Consider the following 20,115-nt stretch of genomic DNA (forward strand, 5'->3'; position numbering starts at 1 on the left):
ATTGAATGCTACATGTTGATGGATTAATTTGTTGTTTCTCACCTGTGAAAGGTAATCCCATGTGATCTCGTTTGGACGGTAAACCTGTTGGTATAGTTAAACGCAGCACATGAATCTTTATTCTCCGCTTTGACCTATCCAATATGGCGGCGAGGATGCCGTATGATTCTACGCGGAAGGCGGCATCTTTAATGGTCCAGAATAAATTGAATGCTACACGTTGATGGATTAATTTGCTCTTCTACGCCCTTTTTGAGGAATGTATTGTAGGACTTAAACCATCATCTGAAGAGGTGAGCTCGCTCCTTTTTTTCCCTATTTTTGCTGGCGGGATTGACTCTGCCCTAAGGGCAGAGTCTCTCTCTCTCTCTCTCTCTCTCTCTCTCTCTCTCACTTTGCACCATTACACAATAAATATTCACAGTGAAAATATTTTGTAAGCGCGTTTCATGAACCAAGTTATAGGATTTGTTGACAACTCGCATCGAGTTCGTTACACTTCTACCCGGTGTGAAGCACTCACAGTCATGTGGTTGTGACGTCATCATAAACAAATCCGTTCTACTCATCCAGACGACTTCGCAACGACAACGTTGCCAGATCTTTCCACTCTGGAACCCGTTCTCAAAAAGATTGCGTTTTGGGCACCCAAAACGCCGGTGCCGTGTGGACGCCAGGCCTAAACGATAAGCAATTGTATCGGAGTCACCTGAATCCGTTGCCGTGTGGACAGGGCCTTAGCCTCTCAGGAATGCTGTTTTTATACCGAATCATCTTACTGACCTGTTGCCAAATTAGGTTGTTTGTTATTTTATCATTACACAAGTTTTTCAGTCTTTTATTGCCCCTGCTCCAACTTTTCTGAAACGTGTTGCTGCCATCAAATTCAAAATGAGCATATATTTTTCCAAAGACAATAAAATTTCTCAGTTTCAACATGTGATATGTTGTCTTTGTTAGTGTTGTGCAAGAACGCGTTCACTGAACACGCTCGTTTTTCCATGAACTTTGAACTGAACGCAACAACTTTGTAATGAAAGAACTTGAACGTGAATTCGTTCAAATTATGCGACATAAACGACAAACATGAAGATGAACGAAACATGAAACCTGATGAATCGAGTGGCACGTCTACTTGCAAGATATTTTACGTTCTAGTACTTCACTGTCAGTCTGATGTTGTTGTCACTCACTGCCCTGAGGTGCCGCGTGTGTGCAATGCATCATGGATAACGTAGTGTGAAGCCGGAGATAGTGGATGGCTCTATGATTTGGCTCCATACTACGTTACCCATGATGCAGCAGAGCAGAGTAGGCGTAACCCAGCGTTCCCTAGCTACAGGCAGCAGACAGCGCGCACACCACAGCCGGCGCACACTCACAGCAACATGGCCAGTGAAAGTTCAAGTAGCGGCATGGAGAACACAGATGAGACGGATTCTCCTCATGGTTATTTACAGCAATTTTACACAATTTCACACAAAGACTCAGACGGTAAAAACCTTACCTTTCTGTGTAAGCTCTGTCCACCTGCTCTGAAAAAACAAGTAAGAACATCGACAACGTCGTTCTCAAATTTGAAACGACACATTGAGTTGAAGCATCTGTCCAGTTTCAAAGCATATATGCAAGTCCTCGAGGATCAGAAGGGAAAGGGCAAGAAGATCCCCTGCCAAAATCCCAAAATCCAAGTCACACTGCCTGCAGCCTTCAAGAGTACCACTGTCTCCCAGCAGCAGGTAGATAAACTGATTATTGACTACATTGTGGAAGATTTACAACCACTAAGCAAAGTGTCCTTTTTCCATATATAGTATGTACAATAACTTCCATTTTGTGTGATAGAATATAATATCTATAATATGTGAGTAGTTTTGAGCTAGAATGTAGCATATGATTTTAGTCTTTATTTTCATATCCCGCCTAAAAGTAAAATGAACTGAACTTTGAACTAGTTCAGAATTAAAACTGTGAACTATGAACGTGACCAGTTCACGTTTAACATGTTTGAACTGAACTTGAACTAGTTCAAAAAAAGTGTGAACTTGCACAACACTGGTCTTTGTCTTATTTTCAATGAAATATAAGGTTTCCATGATTTGCAAATCTTCACATTCTGTTTTCATTTATGTTTTACACAGTGTCCCAACTTTTTTTTTTTTTGATTTGCTGTTGTATGTGGGAATTGAGAATTGGAAGAAAATGAGCAAACATATAATAGAAGTAAAATATATAAACATATTTTAATATGTGCTTGAAAAAAAATCATGACCGTATTTTAAATCGCAGCATGTTGATTAATAACCCCATCCACCACTAAATGACTGAATGCATTATGCTTGGAATAAACCAGCACACAGCAGCTGTAATTTACATGTTTATAGTTTATGTAAACACAGCATATATATGCTCATACATATTCATGTATCATGCTAGGGTTTCGGCGTTGGGGAATGGAGCTCGGGTGTCTTTGTCAAGAGTGTATTAGGGTAATGGGAACACAGTTTAAGCCTTGCTTAATCAGTATGTTTTTTCCTTGTTGTACCCATAACACATAATGGACAATCAGTGGGCAGCTTACAGAGGTGCTGTTCTGAATGGTCAATTACTCATCATTGTCTGCTTAAACACATACTAGAGTGGGTGCAGAACAGATTGCAGCACTGCTACATTTATTACAGGGGTGAGGCCAACAGAAACCCTTCGAGAGTGGAGTGAGCACTCTCTGGGCCTCTGGGTAATGTAGTCTATACATCTTAATGTCATTCCGTATAATTAAGACAAAGTGTTTACCTGCCTGAAATTGAGGCCAGATGATTATGTGTGTCTGACTGGAGGTGTGCAGCTCAAAATGTAAGGTCAAGGCGTGACAAGATTGTACCTATCGAATGCCAATTAGTTGCTCTGTTCTTGAAGAATAGTTCATTAAATGTGCAGGGATGAGAGAGTGCAAACGTGAGTTGTGGGGAGAAAGAGGAGTTGGATGGAAAATTCCAGAACGACGACGAATGGTATGGCAGAGTAAAAGATAAGAAATAGAGAAATGGAGCAGGGTTCAGGGAGAGATTGAGGGCGTGAGAATGAGAGATTGAAAAAAAAAGATAATGGACGGAGAGCAAGAGAGGGAAAGAAATGGGGGATTAGAAAAGGAACACAAGGGAGTATATGAGAGGGAAGGAGACCGTGAGTGTGCATTCAACTGTGAGATGAGATGTCTGTCCAGTCGGGTGTAAGGAAACCAGGCTTGGCCCATATGTCTTTGGGCTGGTATAGTTACGTATATACTGTATTTTATAATTTATAATCATTTCAGTATATTTTTAGAATTTGCACATAAGAATACCTAAATGAACGCTGGGAAAAAAAATGCCTAAATGTCACAGTATTGTATTTAAATAATATTGGCTGGCACTGAGTGGTATATCAGATATATTCCATTCAGCTAGCATGATACTGAATGAGTCGAAGACGAGTTCAATATCATGCAAGCTGAATGACATATATCTGATATACCATGAAAAAAGCCATTATTATTATTATTATTATTATTATTATTATTATTATACATACACATTCAATAGAACAATTATACATTTTACAAAAAGTTAAGAACAGGGGGATAACTTACCAATATCCAATGCTGATTCTGATCGAATGTAATTCAATGTTCTGTCAATCCAGTGTACATGTAAAAAGTCAAAGTTCTAACAATCAGAATGGTACAAGTCCAAAAAGCCTGAACAACAACCCAACTTATATACAGGCTATATACAGGTTGACAGTTCAACTTTAAATTCTTCTGTGTATGCACTACAGAAAACTTTCTCATTGAATATTCGCATCAGCACTGACATGTTGCGTCATGTTGTCTTGACAACCATGCAATATTGTAAACCATATTCAACACTCATTCTCCATTGGGTAGAGTGACGTAATACATGTAGGATAAGCACTATGCTAACAATATTGCATGTTATCAAACCAAATGAATAAAACCCGCTAGAAGAAAATAGAATACATGTTTTTATTCCATCGAAAAAGTGTCCTGTATGGATAATAATTAAATAATATTGGCTGGTTTTTAGTGGTATATCAGATGTAATCCATTCAGCTAGTATGATATTGAACAAGTTGAAGACTCGTTCAGTATCATGATAGCTGAATGAAATAGATCTGATATACCATGAAAAAAACAGCCAACATCATCATTATTATTATTATTATTATTATTATTGTACATACACATTCAGTGGAACAATTACAAATTTTACAAAAAGTTAAGAACAGGGGGGTAACTAACCAATATCAAATGCTGATTCTGATCGAATGTAATTCAGCGTTCTGTCAATCCAGTGTACATGTACAAAGTCAAAGTTCTAACAATAAAAATGGTACAAGTCCAAAAAGCCTGAACAACAACAACCCAAATTATATACAAGCTATATCCAGGTTGACGGTTCAAGTTCAAAGTTACTTTTGGTTGTAGTTAATTGTTACATTGCAGTTGTTCAAAACAAAAGGGCTTTGCTGAGTGAAGTCCTCTTGTAAAAGTCTCCGTCACGTTTCCTCACCTCCAAGTAGAAGTTTGACAATATTTCCTCTATTGCTCTCTTTTCCAGTTTTTCGATGTCCGTTGGTATGTTTTTCTCTTGTAAATATGCGCAAAGAATATCCAGTGAAGTTTTGGTAGCCTTTCAAGTGTTCAGCGTGTCTTTCTCTTTAAATCTTACACTTTTAATGAAGCAAACCTTGTGGCTATGTTTGTGTACAAACTGTCCGAGTCACTCACTAACGTGGACATTTTACATCTGACATATCACTTTTCCAGTTTTTCGATGTCCGTTGGTATGTTTTTCTCTTGTAATATGCATGAAGAAGTTTTGGTAGCCTTTCGGGTGCTCAGCGTGTCTTTGGTTTCAGTTTTCGGTTTATTTCGTGCTTAAATGGAGCACTGAATTAACCCTGTCTTCTCTCTCTCCCGGCTGACAAAGAAATGATTGTGCACATGCGCAGCAGCAAAGTTTTGTCATTGGATCTTTTGCATGAGCTCTGACATGTGATGTTGTGTTGTCTTGACAACGTGCAATATTATACCAGTATTACATGCTTATTCTCCATTGGGGAGAGTAGTGTAATACATGGAGGATAAGCGATATGATAACAATATTGCATGCCATCAATAAACCCACTAGAAGGGAATAGAAAACATGTTTTTATTCCATGGAAAAAGTGTCCTGTATGTATAATAATTATGATTATGCGATGGAGTCATTAATTCTTTGCAGTGGATCTGGAGCCAATCCCTAGAACACTGAGCATGGGGTAGGAATACATGCATGGTACCAAGCACACACACATTCACACTGAGGAGCAATGTAGTGTAGCCAAGTCACCTACTAGCATGTTTTGGGATGTGGGAGAACACTGGAAAACCCAGAGATAGAACATGCAAAATTTTACACAAGCAGTAACCTGAGCTCTGGATCGAACCAGGCAGCAATGATACCAGCTGCACCAATATGCCACCGATGTAGGAAACAGATTTTTTAAAATAAAAGAAGCCATAACATGTATCTGTACCAATCACTCCACAGCCATTTTGGTGGTGCTCTTTTGAACTTTTGTTTTCTTCAGAATACTGGTGTAGCATCAGTTAATGGAAGTATTTTTTATTCATGTATTCATTCATCTTCGGTAAGTGCCTTATCCAGGTCATGGTTATGATGGATACAGAGCCTTTCCCCTGGGAGCACAGGGTGTAAGGAAGGAATACACCCTGATTTGGACATCACAAGGCACACACCAATTCATAACATGAGGCAGTTTAAAGTATCCAGTCCACCTGCCATCATGTTTGTTGGAAGTAGGTGGAAATCTGGGGGAAACTCCACACAAAGCTCATGATTGAACCCCAGACCCTGAACTTGGCACCAACACTACCTGCTGTGTCACTGTGCTGACCATCTCTTTTAGCAAAATTCCCCTAAAATTTGCTAAGTATGTGGCTGGGTGGATCACAGTTAATATGATAAGTTATCCAGATCTTGTGGCAAGGTCTATAGTCAGTGAAAGTATTAGAGCAGTATGCCAGGCATTGCTGCAGATGGCAAATCAATCAGAAAATGAATTCATATGCCCAGACTTGTCCACCTTTTCCATAGCTGCCCAAAGCTCATAGTCCTAATAGTTGTTGTTTTTTTCCCTCTCTTCTCCTCCCCTTTGCTTCACTTCTTATTTCTTTGTGTGGGTGCAGGCAGCGGACTGATGGGCAACTCCTCTGCCTCGTTTATGGGGACATTTCTGGCCAGCAGCCTGGGTTCCTCTCCCTCACACCCACCTCACCCCTCCAGACCTCCATCCTCGCCCTCTTCTCCTCCATGCCGTGGAGGACCACACTCCACCGCCTCACAGATATGGTTCCCACACTCGCACGAAGGTAAGCCTATTTCTACCCCACTTGTCCTGTATGGCCATGTATGCCCATATACCTGGGTGTGTATGAGAGAGAGAGAGAGAGAGAGAAAGAGTGAGTTTGTGTTTGGAAAGTCTATATGCCTGCTGGTTTTTTCATTGAGTTTACAGTCCAAGTAGGTCTTTCTGGTTCCCACTGTCTTCAAGGCCCCACCCTAGTGGTTTTCCAGATTGTGACAAGAGGGCAAAAGTTCAGCCAAAGAATCTTGTGGTCGTTTGTACACGTCAGCAAGAATGCCATTTCTACCCAAACACACACATACAGACACACATACACCCCTCAGGCAGTAAAATGCTACACAGTCCACAGTGGTTGCAGCTGTCATCTGAAAGACAGTGTGGCTTTTCCCATCCTGCTATGCCTCTCACTCCCGACCCCAGGCTCTTCCCAGCCAATAGTCTGATAAACTTCTGATCGCTTTTCCCTCCCCTTTGTTCTGATTCTGTCCAGCATCACTTGCAAAGACAGATGGCAGATTGGGAAATATGGCTAGAATCACAGAAAAAGGAATATGGATAAAGAAACAGTTACCCAGACAATGCCAAGGTGCTGGTCAGACCTGGTTGAGAGAGCAGAGAGTAGAAATAGACTGCGTTTCAATGTCCGTAATACTCATAAACCATTAGGATCTCATCCCTTTGTCAATTGTAAAATTCAGAACCACATCATTGTCATGTTGCCAACATAGCCTATTTTTAATTACTGGTTTCCAGGCATACTGGTCTCACAGTATGACAGTGTATTTCCTATGACCATTATGACTTTTTACTGCAGATCTTTAATCAACACCAGTGATGAGATATGTGTTTTTGAACTACATTTAACAGCTTACACTCTTTGGGAGAAAAAAAAAAACCCTAAACTGTGAAATGCTACAGCATACTGCATACCGAATCCCCTGCTTCCCAAGAAGTGCACACTGATGAAAAGAGTTTGCCTTCAGATTGGATTATAGACATTTCCTCTAGGGGTGTGATTGGTCACTCAGGCAGCTAAAGTGTTACGAGCACTGGAGACAATTTCTGTCAGAGCTCATTGCTAATTTGCTTAAAGCTAGACGGCCTTTCGATTTCATAAAATCGGTGAAATTTAGTTCCCTCTGAAATTTGGTCATTGTGATATATGTTTATTTCTGTAATATCTCAAAAAACAGGCCATTCTGTGGCTGGGAAGTTATTTAAATTGAGGGGATTCCAGAGCAAATAATGTGCATGAAATCGCTCACTTCATGCAGTCAAGCAGACAGAAGTCCGTGTGCGCATGCGCAAGTTTACGTGCCTTTTCCTTTTCTTCTTCCTTTGGGTTTTACGGCAGCTGGCATCCAGTGTTGCATTACTGCCATCTACAGGTTTACCTTGACCGTACACTGACAGTTACATCATTCTGTCGCTAAACGAACAGCTGCGTTTGGTCCTGCGTTTCCTTTCCTTCACAACATAACATCTTTTCTTCTCACTTTCTGTTACTGTAGTCGGTCTTTCATGTTTCATTTGCATCCTCCATTTTCCTGTCCTGTTTGAAATTTGTATCCCACAATGCCTTGCATGAATGGGGAAAGCCCACCACGTGATGCATGACGTAGTATCTTGAACTGGGCCATGGTGAAGCAGGAAAAAATAGCGGAGAACCTGGGGCCACGTGGCCCTAAATTCATTAATTGTTCTATTTAAAGAAAAAAAAACTAATAAAATTGGAAGTCTATGATTCAAATTCAGTAGCTTTCGGTCCTCTAAACAAAAATAATTGGGTGTCAGGGAAAGTTCTTTTTATGACCTGAATTTGAAAAATCTGAAAGGCAGTCTACCTTTAAAAATGACAGCATCTTGGCTTGGTAGAAAATATACAACAGTCAACCTGAGACTTGCAAATACTCTCAACTTGCTAGAATGACTTGGGTAGAAAAACAGTCATGCTATCAATGTCAGTCATCTCTGAAGAAATGGCACGTTAATAAAAAAGGCGATGATAGTAGGGACGTTACTAAAAGTAATAAGGATGATTATGAGTAAGATTATTATGATGGGCTATTATCTCTATTGCAGTTTAATTGTGTAGAACACCGAGGGAGCATGATTGAATCCCAGCCCTTCATCAGCTGTGTTCGGCTCTCTCCCTCTTTAAGTTAATTGCATATTGTCTTTTCTCCGGTTTCCATCAAAAGCAAGTCATCAAAACGAGGGGCACAATTATCCAGCCTGTCCTCTGCTCCATGGGTGCCTACAGTCTCCCGCCAGCAGCACTGGTGTGTGAGTGTGTATAATTGTCTTTGCCTATTGCCTTTGTAAGGTTTTTTGTAGATACGAAAGTTCCTTTAAATAGCCCTTCTTTTGCATCAATCTTGCATCAGTCTATTCCTTTTGTCACTAATGTAAAATTGGATAATCTTTTACTAAATATACTAAATTTAATCTAAACTCGAAGGCCACTCGGTAGAATGCAGACCTCTGCCAAGCCATGTATTAGAATATCCAGATGTTTACTGTTTACGTATATATCTGGATTTGCATCAAAATCTAATCAATTGTTCCTTGGCCAATGGCTCACCTTTCCTCAAAATTTCATCAAAATCCATTCATGACTTGTTGCGTTACATTGGGAAAAGCCAAAAAAAATCCTGGATCCTCATAATATGTCTGGGTCCTGGATCCACATATATATCTTGATTTGCATCAAAACTGAATCGATTGTTCCTTGGCCCATGGTTCACCTTTCCTCCATATTTTATCAAAATCTGTTCACTACTTTTTGAGTTACACTGGGAAAAGACAAAGAAACAGAGGCAAAAACGTAACCTCCTTCAACAAATTTGGATTGTACCATGTGTACAAATCAGTATGGTGGTGCTCAACAGCCAAAACCATGTGTATATCTAAAGTGTCTGTGGGTTCCTTATCCATGCACCTGTTTGAATGATGCAGAAAAATGTCATGAGTGGAACACACTGCATAAAGGAAACAGGAGAGAGGATAGGTGGGAAAGTCTGGGATACAGTTGTGACTAAATTGCCTTTTGATAAAATAGATGGGGTAATATTCAAGCTATATTTTTTTCATACTCTAACCTGGGCCATCGGGCGGTACAGTGGTGTAGTGGTTAGCACTGTTGCCTCACAGCAAGAAGGTTCTGGGTTTGAGCCCAGTGGCCAACAGGGGCCTTTCTGTGTGGAGTTTGCATGTTCTCCCCGTGTCTGCATGGGTTTCTTTCGGGTGCTCCAGTTTCCCCCCACAGTCCAAAGTCATGCAGGTTAGGTTAGGTGGCTCTAAGGCTACATCCACACGACAACGGCAACAAGATTTTTTTTTTTAAAATATCGCGTCCACATGGGCAACGGATCAGTAAAATATCAGGTTCATATGGCAACGCAACGCTTGCTGAAAACGATGCAATACACATGCCACACCACTACATGCGCTGTAAGACAGTCCCATCGGAGACACCAGAACAATAGAAGTAGACGCATGCGCATAACTGCGCATGCGCACAGTGACTATCCCTGTCACTGTCACACGCACACGCTTTCTCACTCCCTATCCTATGGATATAGTCCCTTTAAATCACGTGCTCATTTTTTGAATGGAGATGCGGAAAGAGGAATGAATGGGGGTAGATGGAAGCCGGTACGCCAACATTCTGATATCCTCCAGAATTCTTTAATGGTCCGGAATAAATTGATTTTACACGTTGATGGATTACTTTGTTCTTCTACGCCCTTTTTGAGGAATGTATTGTCGGACTTAAACCAACATCTGAAGAGGTGAGATCGCTCCTTTTTTTCCCTATTTTTGATGGCAGGATTGACTCTGCCCTAAGGGCTATTCTCTCTCTCTCTCTCTCTCTCTCTCTCTCTCTCTCTGCACCATTACACAATAAATATTCACGGTGAAAATATTTTGTAAGTGCATTTCATGAACCAAGTTATAGGATTTGTTGACAACTCGCATCGAGTTCTTTACACTTCTACCCGGCTTGAAGCACATGTGGTTGTGACGTTATTGTAAACAAATCCGTTCTACTCATCCAGACGACTTCGCAATGGCTCCGTTGCCAGATTTTTTCACTCTGGAACCCGTTCTCAAAAGGTTTCATTTTGGGGCACCCAAAACGCCGGTGCCGTGTGGACGCCAGGCCGAAACGATAAACAATTTTATCAGATTCACCTGAATCCGTTGCCGTGTGGACAGGGCCTAAATTGACCGTAGGTGCAAGTGTGAATGGTTGTTTGTCTCTATGCGTCAGTCCTGTGATGATCTGGCAACTTGTCCAGGGTGTACCCTGCCTCTTGCCCATAGTCAGCTGGGATAGGCTCCAGCTTGCCCGCGACCCTGCACAGGATAAGTGGTTATGGGTAATGGAAGGACTGGTAGGTAGTTTAGCTTTTCCTTGCATGTTATGGTTTGTGCTGGACTGGAGTGCATTTTTGCCTTGTGGCCAGTGTTTCCAGCAGAGGTTCCAGAACCACCATGATCCTGATCAGGATAAAATGGTTACTATAGACTAAACTTAAGTCTGTTAATCATTGACATCATCTCTCTATGTACATCTCATTCTCTGAATCATAAATGATACACCCCAGATTGTTTCATTTATTCCTTTATTGAGAAATTCATTCATTTCTTGGAAGATTTTGTCCTTGGTTCTTCTTGCCAACAGCATCATGATGACCAAATTTCCCAATATTACATCTGTTCTTCTTTGTTGTTTTTTCATTCACTTCTTTTCCATATGTTCACACATGAGCCTTCCTGATAATTTCCCAGGAAATGTCTCAACCCGATCAACTGCCAGGGCAATCCTCCCAAGATTGAAGATTTCAACTCTGGCTTAAATTTATGCTTAACTACTTGCTGATCAAATACCATGGAATTTCCCAATAAATTTGCATGCAAAGGTCCCCCCCCCCCCCCCCCCCCCAAGTTAGTACAGTAACATCGCTCTATTATTTTCCTTTTCACTGTTTTTTTGTCAAATTATGGCTGTATGAACTATTTAGAAATACATGAATATTATGTTATAAATAGGCTCATGACATCGACAGCATGAGGCCTGGCAAATGGAGACGATAAACACACTATATTTGATTTTCTTGAAAAAGGAGAACTCAAACTCTAAAAAATACAGGGAAAAACCCCAGGGCTGGAAGCCTGCTGGCTAGTGTCCAAATTATTACTTTAACTATGCCAAACACAGGGTCTGTCATTTCCTCCATCTTGTACCCCCAGCTCACTCGGTTTTCCCATCTTCCATGGATCATACACAACTCTCATCAGCTCTCTGTACAAAAGCATATCTTCAGTGCCTCTCCCCTCTAATTTGTCCCCACCCTTTTCTCTGTCTCCCTTCCTTTCAATTAACAATCAGGAGCAGTATTTCACTTTTTTCTTCTCTGCCTTGTAGTGTTGCTGTCACGTTTTTCTCAATTAGTAGTCTTGACAAGTAGTTCTGCATGTCCATCCTTTTCTTTTTTTTCCTGTCACTCCCTTTGATATCTCTCTTCTTTGTCTCAAATGCAATTTACTCTAGCCTATTTACAGTTGAAAGCTTGTATTTGGTGACATATATGGAGATTGGAAGAGGCATAAGCTGTCCACTGGGAAAAAGTGAATTGAATAGAAAAAATATCCTGCATACTCACTAGTGCCTGACCAAGATATCATTTGACAGATAATATCGGCTAATATTAAAGCCCTACATACCTATCAACATCAATGGCTAAGGACCACTCTACTGCTAACTCAGTCATTCACATATTCTAGCTCTTTTACTGCATTTGTGTCCTTCAGCTACCAGTGAAATTCAGAAAATTAATAAAACTTTGGTTTTTGCTAAACTTTACAAAGAAGAATTAAATACAACACAGGAAGTATTGATACCTCAAGCTGGCCTAGTAGTTAGCGTGTCCGCCTCTCGATCGGGAGGCCACGAGTTCTACTCGTGGTAGGGTCATACCAAAGACCATCATAGACCATCATCTGGCAAGGCACACTGCAATACAGATGCGAGTGGGAAGTCAAACTCTTGCGGTTACCAGAGGACTAGCCCTCCACTGTAACCCTAGCTGTATAGGCAAGAGGCCAAGGGCTACAGAAACGGAGATCGGCGCTGCCCAATGCGCCTTAAGGGCCTGGTTAGTACTGGGAAAGTAGACTGCCTGGGAAGACCAGGTCCTGGCACAGGAAGGACTTTGACTTTTTTGGGAAGTATTGCTGTAAAAGTCAACACGGTGGTGTAGTGGTAGTGTAGTGTTTAGCACTGTTGCCTCACAGCAAGAAGGTTCTGGGTTTGAGCCCAGTAGCCGACAGGGGCCTTTCTGTGTGGAGTTTGCATGTTCTCCCCGTGCATGTGTGGGTTTCCTCTGGGTGCTCTGGTTTCCCCCACAGTCCAAAGGCATGCAGGTTAGGCTAACTGCTGGCTCTAAATTGACCATAGGTGCAAGTGTGAATGGTTGTTTGTCTCTATGGCTACGTTTACATTAGACTGTATCTGTCTCGTTTTCTTCGCGGATGCACTGTCCGTTTACATTAAACCCCCTGGAAAAGCCAGGAAACGGGAATCCACCAGCGTCCACGTATTCAATCCAGATCGTGTCAGCTCTGGTGCTGTGTAAACATTGAGAATACGCGGATACGCTGTGCTGAGCTCTAGCTGGCGTCTCATTGGACAACGTCACTGTGACATCCACCTTCCTGATTCGCTGGCGTTGGTCATGTGAGGCGACTGCTGAAAAACGGCGCGGACTTCCGCCTTGTATCACCTTTCATTAAAGAGTATAAAAGTATGAAAATACTGCAAATCACACACGGACTGGCCATCGGGAGTAGCGGGAGTTTTCCCGGTGGTTCAGTGTGGGCCGGCGGAGAAAAAAAAAAAACAGTTGCGCGCTGGCCTTTAATATGATAAGCAATGTTAACAGTTTCTTTAAGAAACTGTTAACATTGCTTATTACAGTTGCGCGCTGGCCTTTAATATGATAAGCAATGTTAACAGTTTCTTAAAGAAACTGTTAACATTGCTTATCATATTAAAGGCCAGCGCGCAACTGTTTTTTTTTTTTTTTCTCCGCCGGCCCACACTGAACCACCGGCCCACCGGGAAAACTCCCGCTGGCCAGTCCGTGTGTGCTGCAAATACTGATGCAAATACTGCCCATTGTGTAGTTATGATTGTCTTTAGGCTTGCCATCCTTCCACTTGCAAGTAGTAAGTGATATGCGCTAGGATCACACACACAGCGGCTCAGTCCCGAATCGTGGCTTGTGCACTTCACTCGCGCGCTGTGTGAGCTGCGCAGGGCCGGAGTGCGCACCCTCCAGAGGGCACTCGCTGTTCAGGGCGGAGTGATTTGGAGCGCAGGATGCCTGCGGAGCCGAGCGTATCCGTGTATTAGGCTTGCCATCCTTCTACTTGCAAGTGGTGAGCCTTGCGCATGCCCTAAATGCACTGGGATCATGTTACGCGCCGTCTGAAATGCACTGGGATCATGTTACGCGCCGTCTAAAGTCATGTGATTAGCGTATCCACGTATTGGCGTTGCTGTGTGCACGGCTAACGGTTTTAGTGTAAACGCGAATCGTTTTAAGAACGTTAATCTGATGATCCGCTGATTCGACGTAATGTAAACGTAGCCTATGTGTCAGCCCTGCGATGATCTGGTGACTTGTCCAGGGTGTACCCCGCCTCTCACCCATAGTCAGCTGGGATAGGCTCCAGCTTGTCCGCGACCCTGCACAGGATAAGTGGTTTCGGATGATGGATGGATGATGTAAAAGCAGTGTATATTCTTACTGCAGTCCTCATAACTTTGGTGTGGTTGTCTGCTGAAACTTAAAGATGAATGATCTTCTGATGAATGTGTTTGCAAATTTGTCTACATCCCTGAAGTCTGATGACGTTTATAGCTTCAGCACCCAGTGTCTGAACTTGTGTTTGAACCTGTGTGTCAAATGTTTGTCATTAGTTTATGATAGATATTTAAAACCGGATAAATATTACGGCAGACTTTTTTCTTTGTTTTGCACTATATATTAATAATTCAGATATAAAGTGCATACTATTAAAGGTAACTCTTCAGGAGCTCATGCTTGTTAGAAGTTATGAGATTTAGAAGTTTAGTTATACATTGCTTGTTATGAACTATATTCATTTAAATGCTGGGATACAGGTACTTCAGTCCTTAAAATAGATAGGTGAAAAAAATATATCAGTTGAATCAGAATGAGAATCAAGTTTATTGCCAAGTACGTTCTCATATACAAGGAATTTGCTTTGGTGATTGGTGCTTGAACAGTTAAGATAGAAGAGTTTAGCAAAGACAAAAGTAGTTCTATGAATAAAATTAAAAATAAGAAGAATCTAAAATATACAAATTTGATAAGTGGACATACAGTTGTGGTCAGAAGTTTACATACAGTGACATGAATGTCATCTTGGATATGAATGTCATGGCAATATTTGGGCTTTCAGTAATTTCTTTGAACTGTTCTTTTTCTGTGGCAGAATGATAGTACAGCATACATCTTTAATTAAAAAAACACAAGAATTTGGTGCACAAGTTTAAATTTTCTTTGGGTTTTCTGAAATCAACAGAGGGTCAAAATTATACATACAGGGTCAAAAATTTACATACACTCACTTAGATTATTAATTCAGAGGTGCTTAAACTTCCAAAACGTCTCTTAGCTTGCCAAGGCCGAGGTCTCTTAACTTCCTGTTAGTGGTCATGATTGACGACAGCTGGTAGCTTCTCTGTGCCTTCATAAAAAGGGTTTGTTTACAGCACTAATTGGATTGACCAACACACACAGTAAAATGGGAAAGTCCAAGGAGCTCAGTACAGATCTGAGAAAGAGGTCGCAGATATACACAACTCCGGAATGTCTCTTGGAGCCATTTCTAAGCAGCTGCAAATTCCAAGACCAGTTCAAACAATTGTATGCAAGTTATTGTGAGGTGTAGTCACTTTGCCAAGCCACTTTGCTTCAAGAAAACCCAAACTGTCACCCTCAGCTGAAAGGAAATTGGTTTGGATGCACAGGAACAACCTGGGAACCACCATGGCACAGCCCTGCCATGAACTGGAAGCTGATGGATCACTGTCTACAGTTCAGATCACCATGGACTAAGAGACTGCTATCCAAGAAATAAACCCCTGCTCCAAAATCGAAACCTTCAAACTTAACTAAAGTTTGAAGTTGACCACACGGACAAAGAAAAAGCCTTCTGGAGGATAGCTGTATGGTCAGATGAGACAAAGATTGAGTTGTTTGGCCACAATGATCACCATGTACAGAGGGACACTGTACCAGCTGGTGGTGGTGGTTGGATCATCATGCTCTGGGGCTGTTTCGCTGCCAGTGGAACTGGTTCATTGCATAAAGTGGATGGAATAATGAAGAAGGAGGACTACCTCATAATTCTTCAGCATAAACCATCAGAAACTTGAACACAACTTGGGAGTTACAACAGGACAGTGAACCCAAACACGCATCAGAGCTGGTTGTGGAGGATAAAGCAGGCTAACATTAAGCTTAAAACAAGTCCTGACTTCAACCCTATTGAAAATAAATGGGCTGTGCTTAAAAGTCAAGTCCATGCCAAGGAAAAAAAAAATTAATTGAACGCTACCAAGTCTACCATGAAGAGTCGTGAAATATCCAACCAGAATTCTGCCAGAAGCTTGTTCATGGTAAACAAAAATGTTTGGTCAAGGTGAATCTTGCGAAGAGACATTTTACCCAAATATTAGGTGTGCTGTATGTATAATTTTGACCCTGTGTTGATTTCAGAAAACCAGATGTATGCTGTACAATCATTCTGCCACAGAAAAAGAACAGTTCAAAGAAATTACTGAAAGCCCAAATATTGCCATGACATTCATATCCAAGATGACATTCATGTCACTATATGTAAACTTCTGACCACAACGGTATTTAAGGGGTATGTGCATGAATTGTTTTGAAGTACAAACTGTACAGTATGTCCTGGAATGTGCAAAAGTAGGTCACATGATGAACTCTAATATGCAAATATGGGTTCAGTGAACTCCACTTCAGCCATGTACTGCTGTATTAAAACCCCTTATTATCAACATACAGAGCTGCTGTCAACAGTTTTTAATTCCATTCAATTCTTCGTTCTCCAGCTATGACAAGGTCTACTTTTTCTGTCAGCTTGTCTTTCTCTTCTCTTTTGCTGACTGCTGTTGGGCAAAAACCTAAAGATCCCATAAATCCGCTTCACAGGTGCTGGATAGTCTGAATAGGACAACGGACCTGTTGAATTTAGCCTCGGTCACTCTCTAGAAAACCCACTCATCTTTACTCAAGCCTACCAGCTGGCATTGCATTAATGTAGTTAGCATCAGCACTCAGCAGTAAAGGTATCAAACATCAGCTGGAATGCAGCCACCTTCTCCCCTCATAGCTCGATTAACAATTGAATGAGCCTCTGTGCTACCCCAAAGCTGCCCAAACTCCCCATTCAATGATGCCCCTGCCCAGCACCGAGCAGCTTCCTGCTATCGGTTACAGCCAGACTGCACTGTGAAATGGGGATTACTATCCCAAGTCGGGGGGGGGACGACACGGACACATTCACACACTCAGAAAGGCTTGGTACATTCTATAATGCTGTATTTGCTCCTTTTGCAATAAAAATTATACAACCCTAATTCCAAAAAAGTTGGGACGCTGTGTAAAACGTTAATAAAAACAAAATGCAATGATTTGCAAATCTTTTTTGGCCTACATTCAGTTGAATTGCACATGGAAATGAAACTCAAGTCTGTTAATCACTGACATCTTCTCTGTACTTACACCCCATTCTCTGAATCATAAATGATACACCCCAACCTGTTTCATTTGTTCCTTTTATTGAGAAATTCATTCATTTGTTGAAGATTTTTGTCCTTGGTTCATCTGGAAAACAGCATCATGATTACTGAATCACAGTTACTAAATTTCCAGGTATTACTTCTGTTCTTTGTTGTCTTTTTCTTCACTTCTTTTCTTTACATTAACACATGAGCCTTCTTGATAATTTCCCATGGAATTGTCTCAATCTGATCAAATGCCAGAGCAATCCTTCCAAAATTGAAGATTTCAACCCTGGCTTACATTTACACTTTACTATTTGCTGATAAAATATCATGGAATTCCCCAATAAATTTGCATGCAAAAAGGTTTCTTTCCAGCTCATCTGAGCTCATCTGAGATGGATGGACATCAAGTGGAAAACTGTGCTGTGGCACAATTCAATTTGAATTGTTTTTAGTCAAATCATGGTCATTGTGTCCTCAGTGGGGTGGCACAGTGGTGTAGTGGTTAGCACTGTCGTCTCACAGCAAGAAGGTCCTGGGTTTGAGCCCAGCGGCTGGCGAGGGCCTTTCTGTGTGCAGTTTGCATGTTCTCCCCGTGTCTGCATGGGTTTCCTCCGGGTGCTCCGGTTTCCCCCACAGCCCAAAGACATACAGGCTAGGTTAATTGGTGGCTCTAAATTGACCATAGGTGTGAATGTGAGTGTGAATGGTTGTTTGTCTCTGTATCAGCCCTGCGATAACCTGGCGACTTGTCCAGGGTGTACCTTGCCCATAGTCAGCTGGGATAGGCTCCAGCTTGCCTGCGACCCTGTAGAACAGTATAAGCGGCTACAGATAATGGATGGATGGATGTGTCCTCAGGCTAAAGATTATCTCATCTCATTATCTCTAGCCGCTTTATCCTGTCCTACAGGGTTGCAGGCAAGCTGGAGCTTATCCCAGCTGACTACGGGTGAAAGGCGGGGTACACCCTGGACAAGTCGCCAGGTCATCACAGGGCTGACACATAGACACAGACAACCATTCACACTCACATTCACACCTACGGTCAATTTAGAGTCACCAGTTAACCTAACTTGCATGTCTTTGGACTGTGGGGGAAACTGGAGCACCCAGAGGAAACCCACGCGGACACGGGGAGAACATGCAAACTCCACACAGAAAGGCCCTCGCCGGCCACGGGGCTCGAACCCGGACCTTCTTGCTGTGAGGCGACAGCGCTAACCACTACACCACCGTGCCGCCGCTAAAGATTATTATTAATAATTTTTTATTATTACCAGCACAAAGTTCAAAAGTCAGCATCTGTGATGGTATGGTGTGTGGTAGTACCCATGGCATAGATAACTTGGACATCTGTGAAGGCACCATTAATGCTGAAAGGTACATACAAGTTTTGGAGCAACACATGCTGCCATTCAGATTGTGCCTTTTTCAAGGACATCCCTGCTTACTCCAGCAAGACAATGCCAAACCACATTCTGCACATGTTACAACAGCTTGGCTTCATAGTAAAAGAGTGCAGGTGCTAAACTGGCCTGTCTAGCTCCCATTGAAAATGTGTGGCACATTATGCAAAATATGCAAATATGATCACAGAGACCCCGGACTGTTGAGCAATGGAAGTTGCATATCAACAAGAATGGAAAATAATTTTAGTGCCCTTATTTCCAAAATGATTACTGAGTGTTTTTAAAAGAAAATGTGATGTAACACAGCAGTAAACGTGCCCTGTCCCAACTGTTTTGGAATGTGTTGCAGGCATCAAATTCAGAATGTGTGTAAATTTATAATATTAAAAAAAAGTTTATCAGTTTGAATATTAAATATCTTGTCTTTGCATTGTATTCAACTGATTATAGGTTGAAAAAGATTTGCACATCATTGCATTCTGTTTTTATTTACATTTTACACAGCGTCCCACATTTTTTGCAATTGGGGTTGTAGAAAGGTCTTGTTTAAACAAAGACCCGTTTTTCCTTACCCTTTAAGTCCTAAACAAATTGCCCTTAATGACAGTGCTCATTAATGCTGACAGGCGGTTTAGGAGGAAAAAAATGTATCTAATTATCATCTGTGGCAGTTCAGAAAAGTCAGTCTTCAAACCAGGACTGTCTGAATGTGCTGCCAACCTCCTCTGCAATTAGCCAGTAGTGACATATGAAGCTGGTGAAAAATGGCAAGAGCTGCTGCTGTGATGAAATGCATCAAGTGAGAGATTGTCCACATCTGTGTTAAGCAGTAGTGTCTTTACAAGCGGACAAACAATTTGTTTGATTACATTTACCAGTGTCAGGGTGGTAGCAAAGTACTTTTTTTAATCAGTTGTTTCGTGAGTAGCACTGACAAATTGTTTGATGCATCATTTTTTTCTTAAGTGAAGAGTAACAAAAAAAAAGTCTACACACCCCTATTAAAATTGAAAGCAAAATAAATAATCTCAGATGTCATCACTGAAATGATTTTGATTAACCCCAAATAAAGAGTAGCTGTTTCTGTAGGATTTTCTTGACATCTTCTTGGTTTCATCCTACTCCTGAAGCCATGGCTCACAAAGAGTTTACAAAGCATGTACAGGCTCTCATTGTGTCAGAAAAAAGTGGCACCACAGAGACATTACCAAGAATCGTAACATGTCTCAAAAATTGACAAAAGGACAATATGACAAGAAGAAAATTTATCAGGGAGACTGCTAAGAGACCTACAGCAACATTAAAGCAGCTGTAGGAATATCTGGAAAGTACTATTCACTCCCTGCATGTGCCAACAATTTCTTATATCTTCAGCTGGGACTGGGGCTCTAGTCAAGACAGAGGGAATCATCAGTAGCT

General features: G+C 41.4%; 1 protein-coding gene across 4 annotated transcripts in view; it reads left to right on the forward strand.

The window, feature by feature from the left end:
• Nucleotides 1-20,115, forward strand: part of LOC132868479 (BAH and coiled-coil domain-containing protein 1) — a 151,011-nt gene that overhangs the window by 85,070 nt on the left and 45,826 nt on the right. For all 4 annotated transcript variants that reach the window (XM_060901387.1, XM_060901388.1, XM_060901390.1 and 1 more), the window contains one exon: nucleotides 6,254-6,436. In XM_060901387.1, coding sequence (XP_060757370.1) covers nucleotides 6,254-6,436 — 183 coding nt within the window. The remainder of the gene's footprint in view (nucleotides 1-6,253; nucleotides 6,437-20,115) is intronic.

Source organism: Neoarius graeffei, chromosome 20, assembly GCF_027579695.1.
Source record: "Neoarius graeffei isolate fNeoGra1 chromosome 20, fNeoGra1.pri, whole genome shotgun sequence".
Classification (NCBI taxonomy): domain Eukaryota; kingdom Metazoa; phylum Chordata; class Actinopteri; order Siluriformes; family Ariidae; genus Neoarius; species Neoarius graeffei.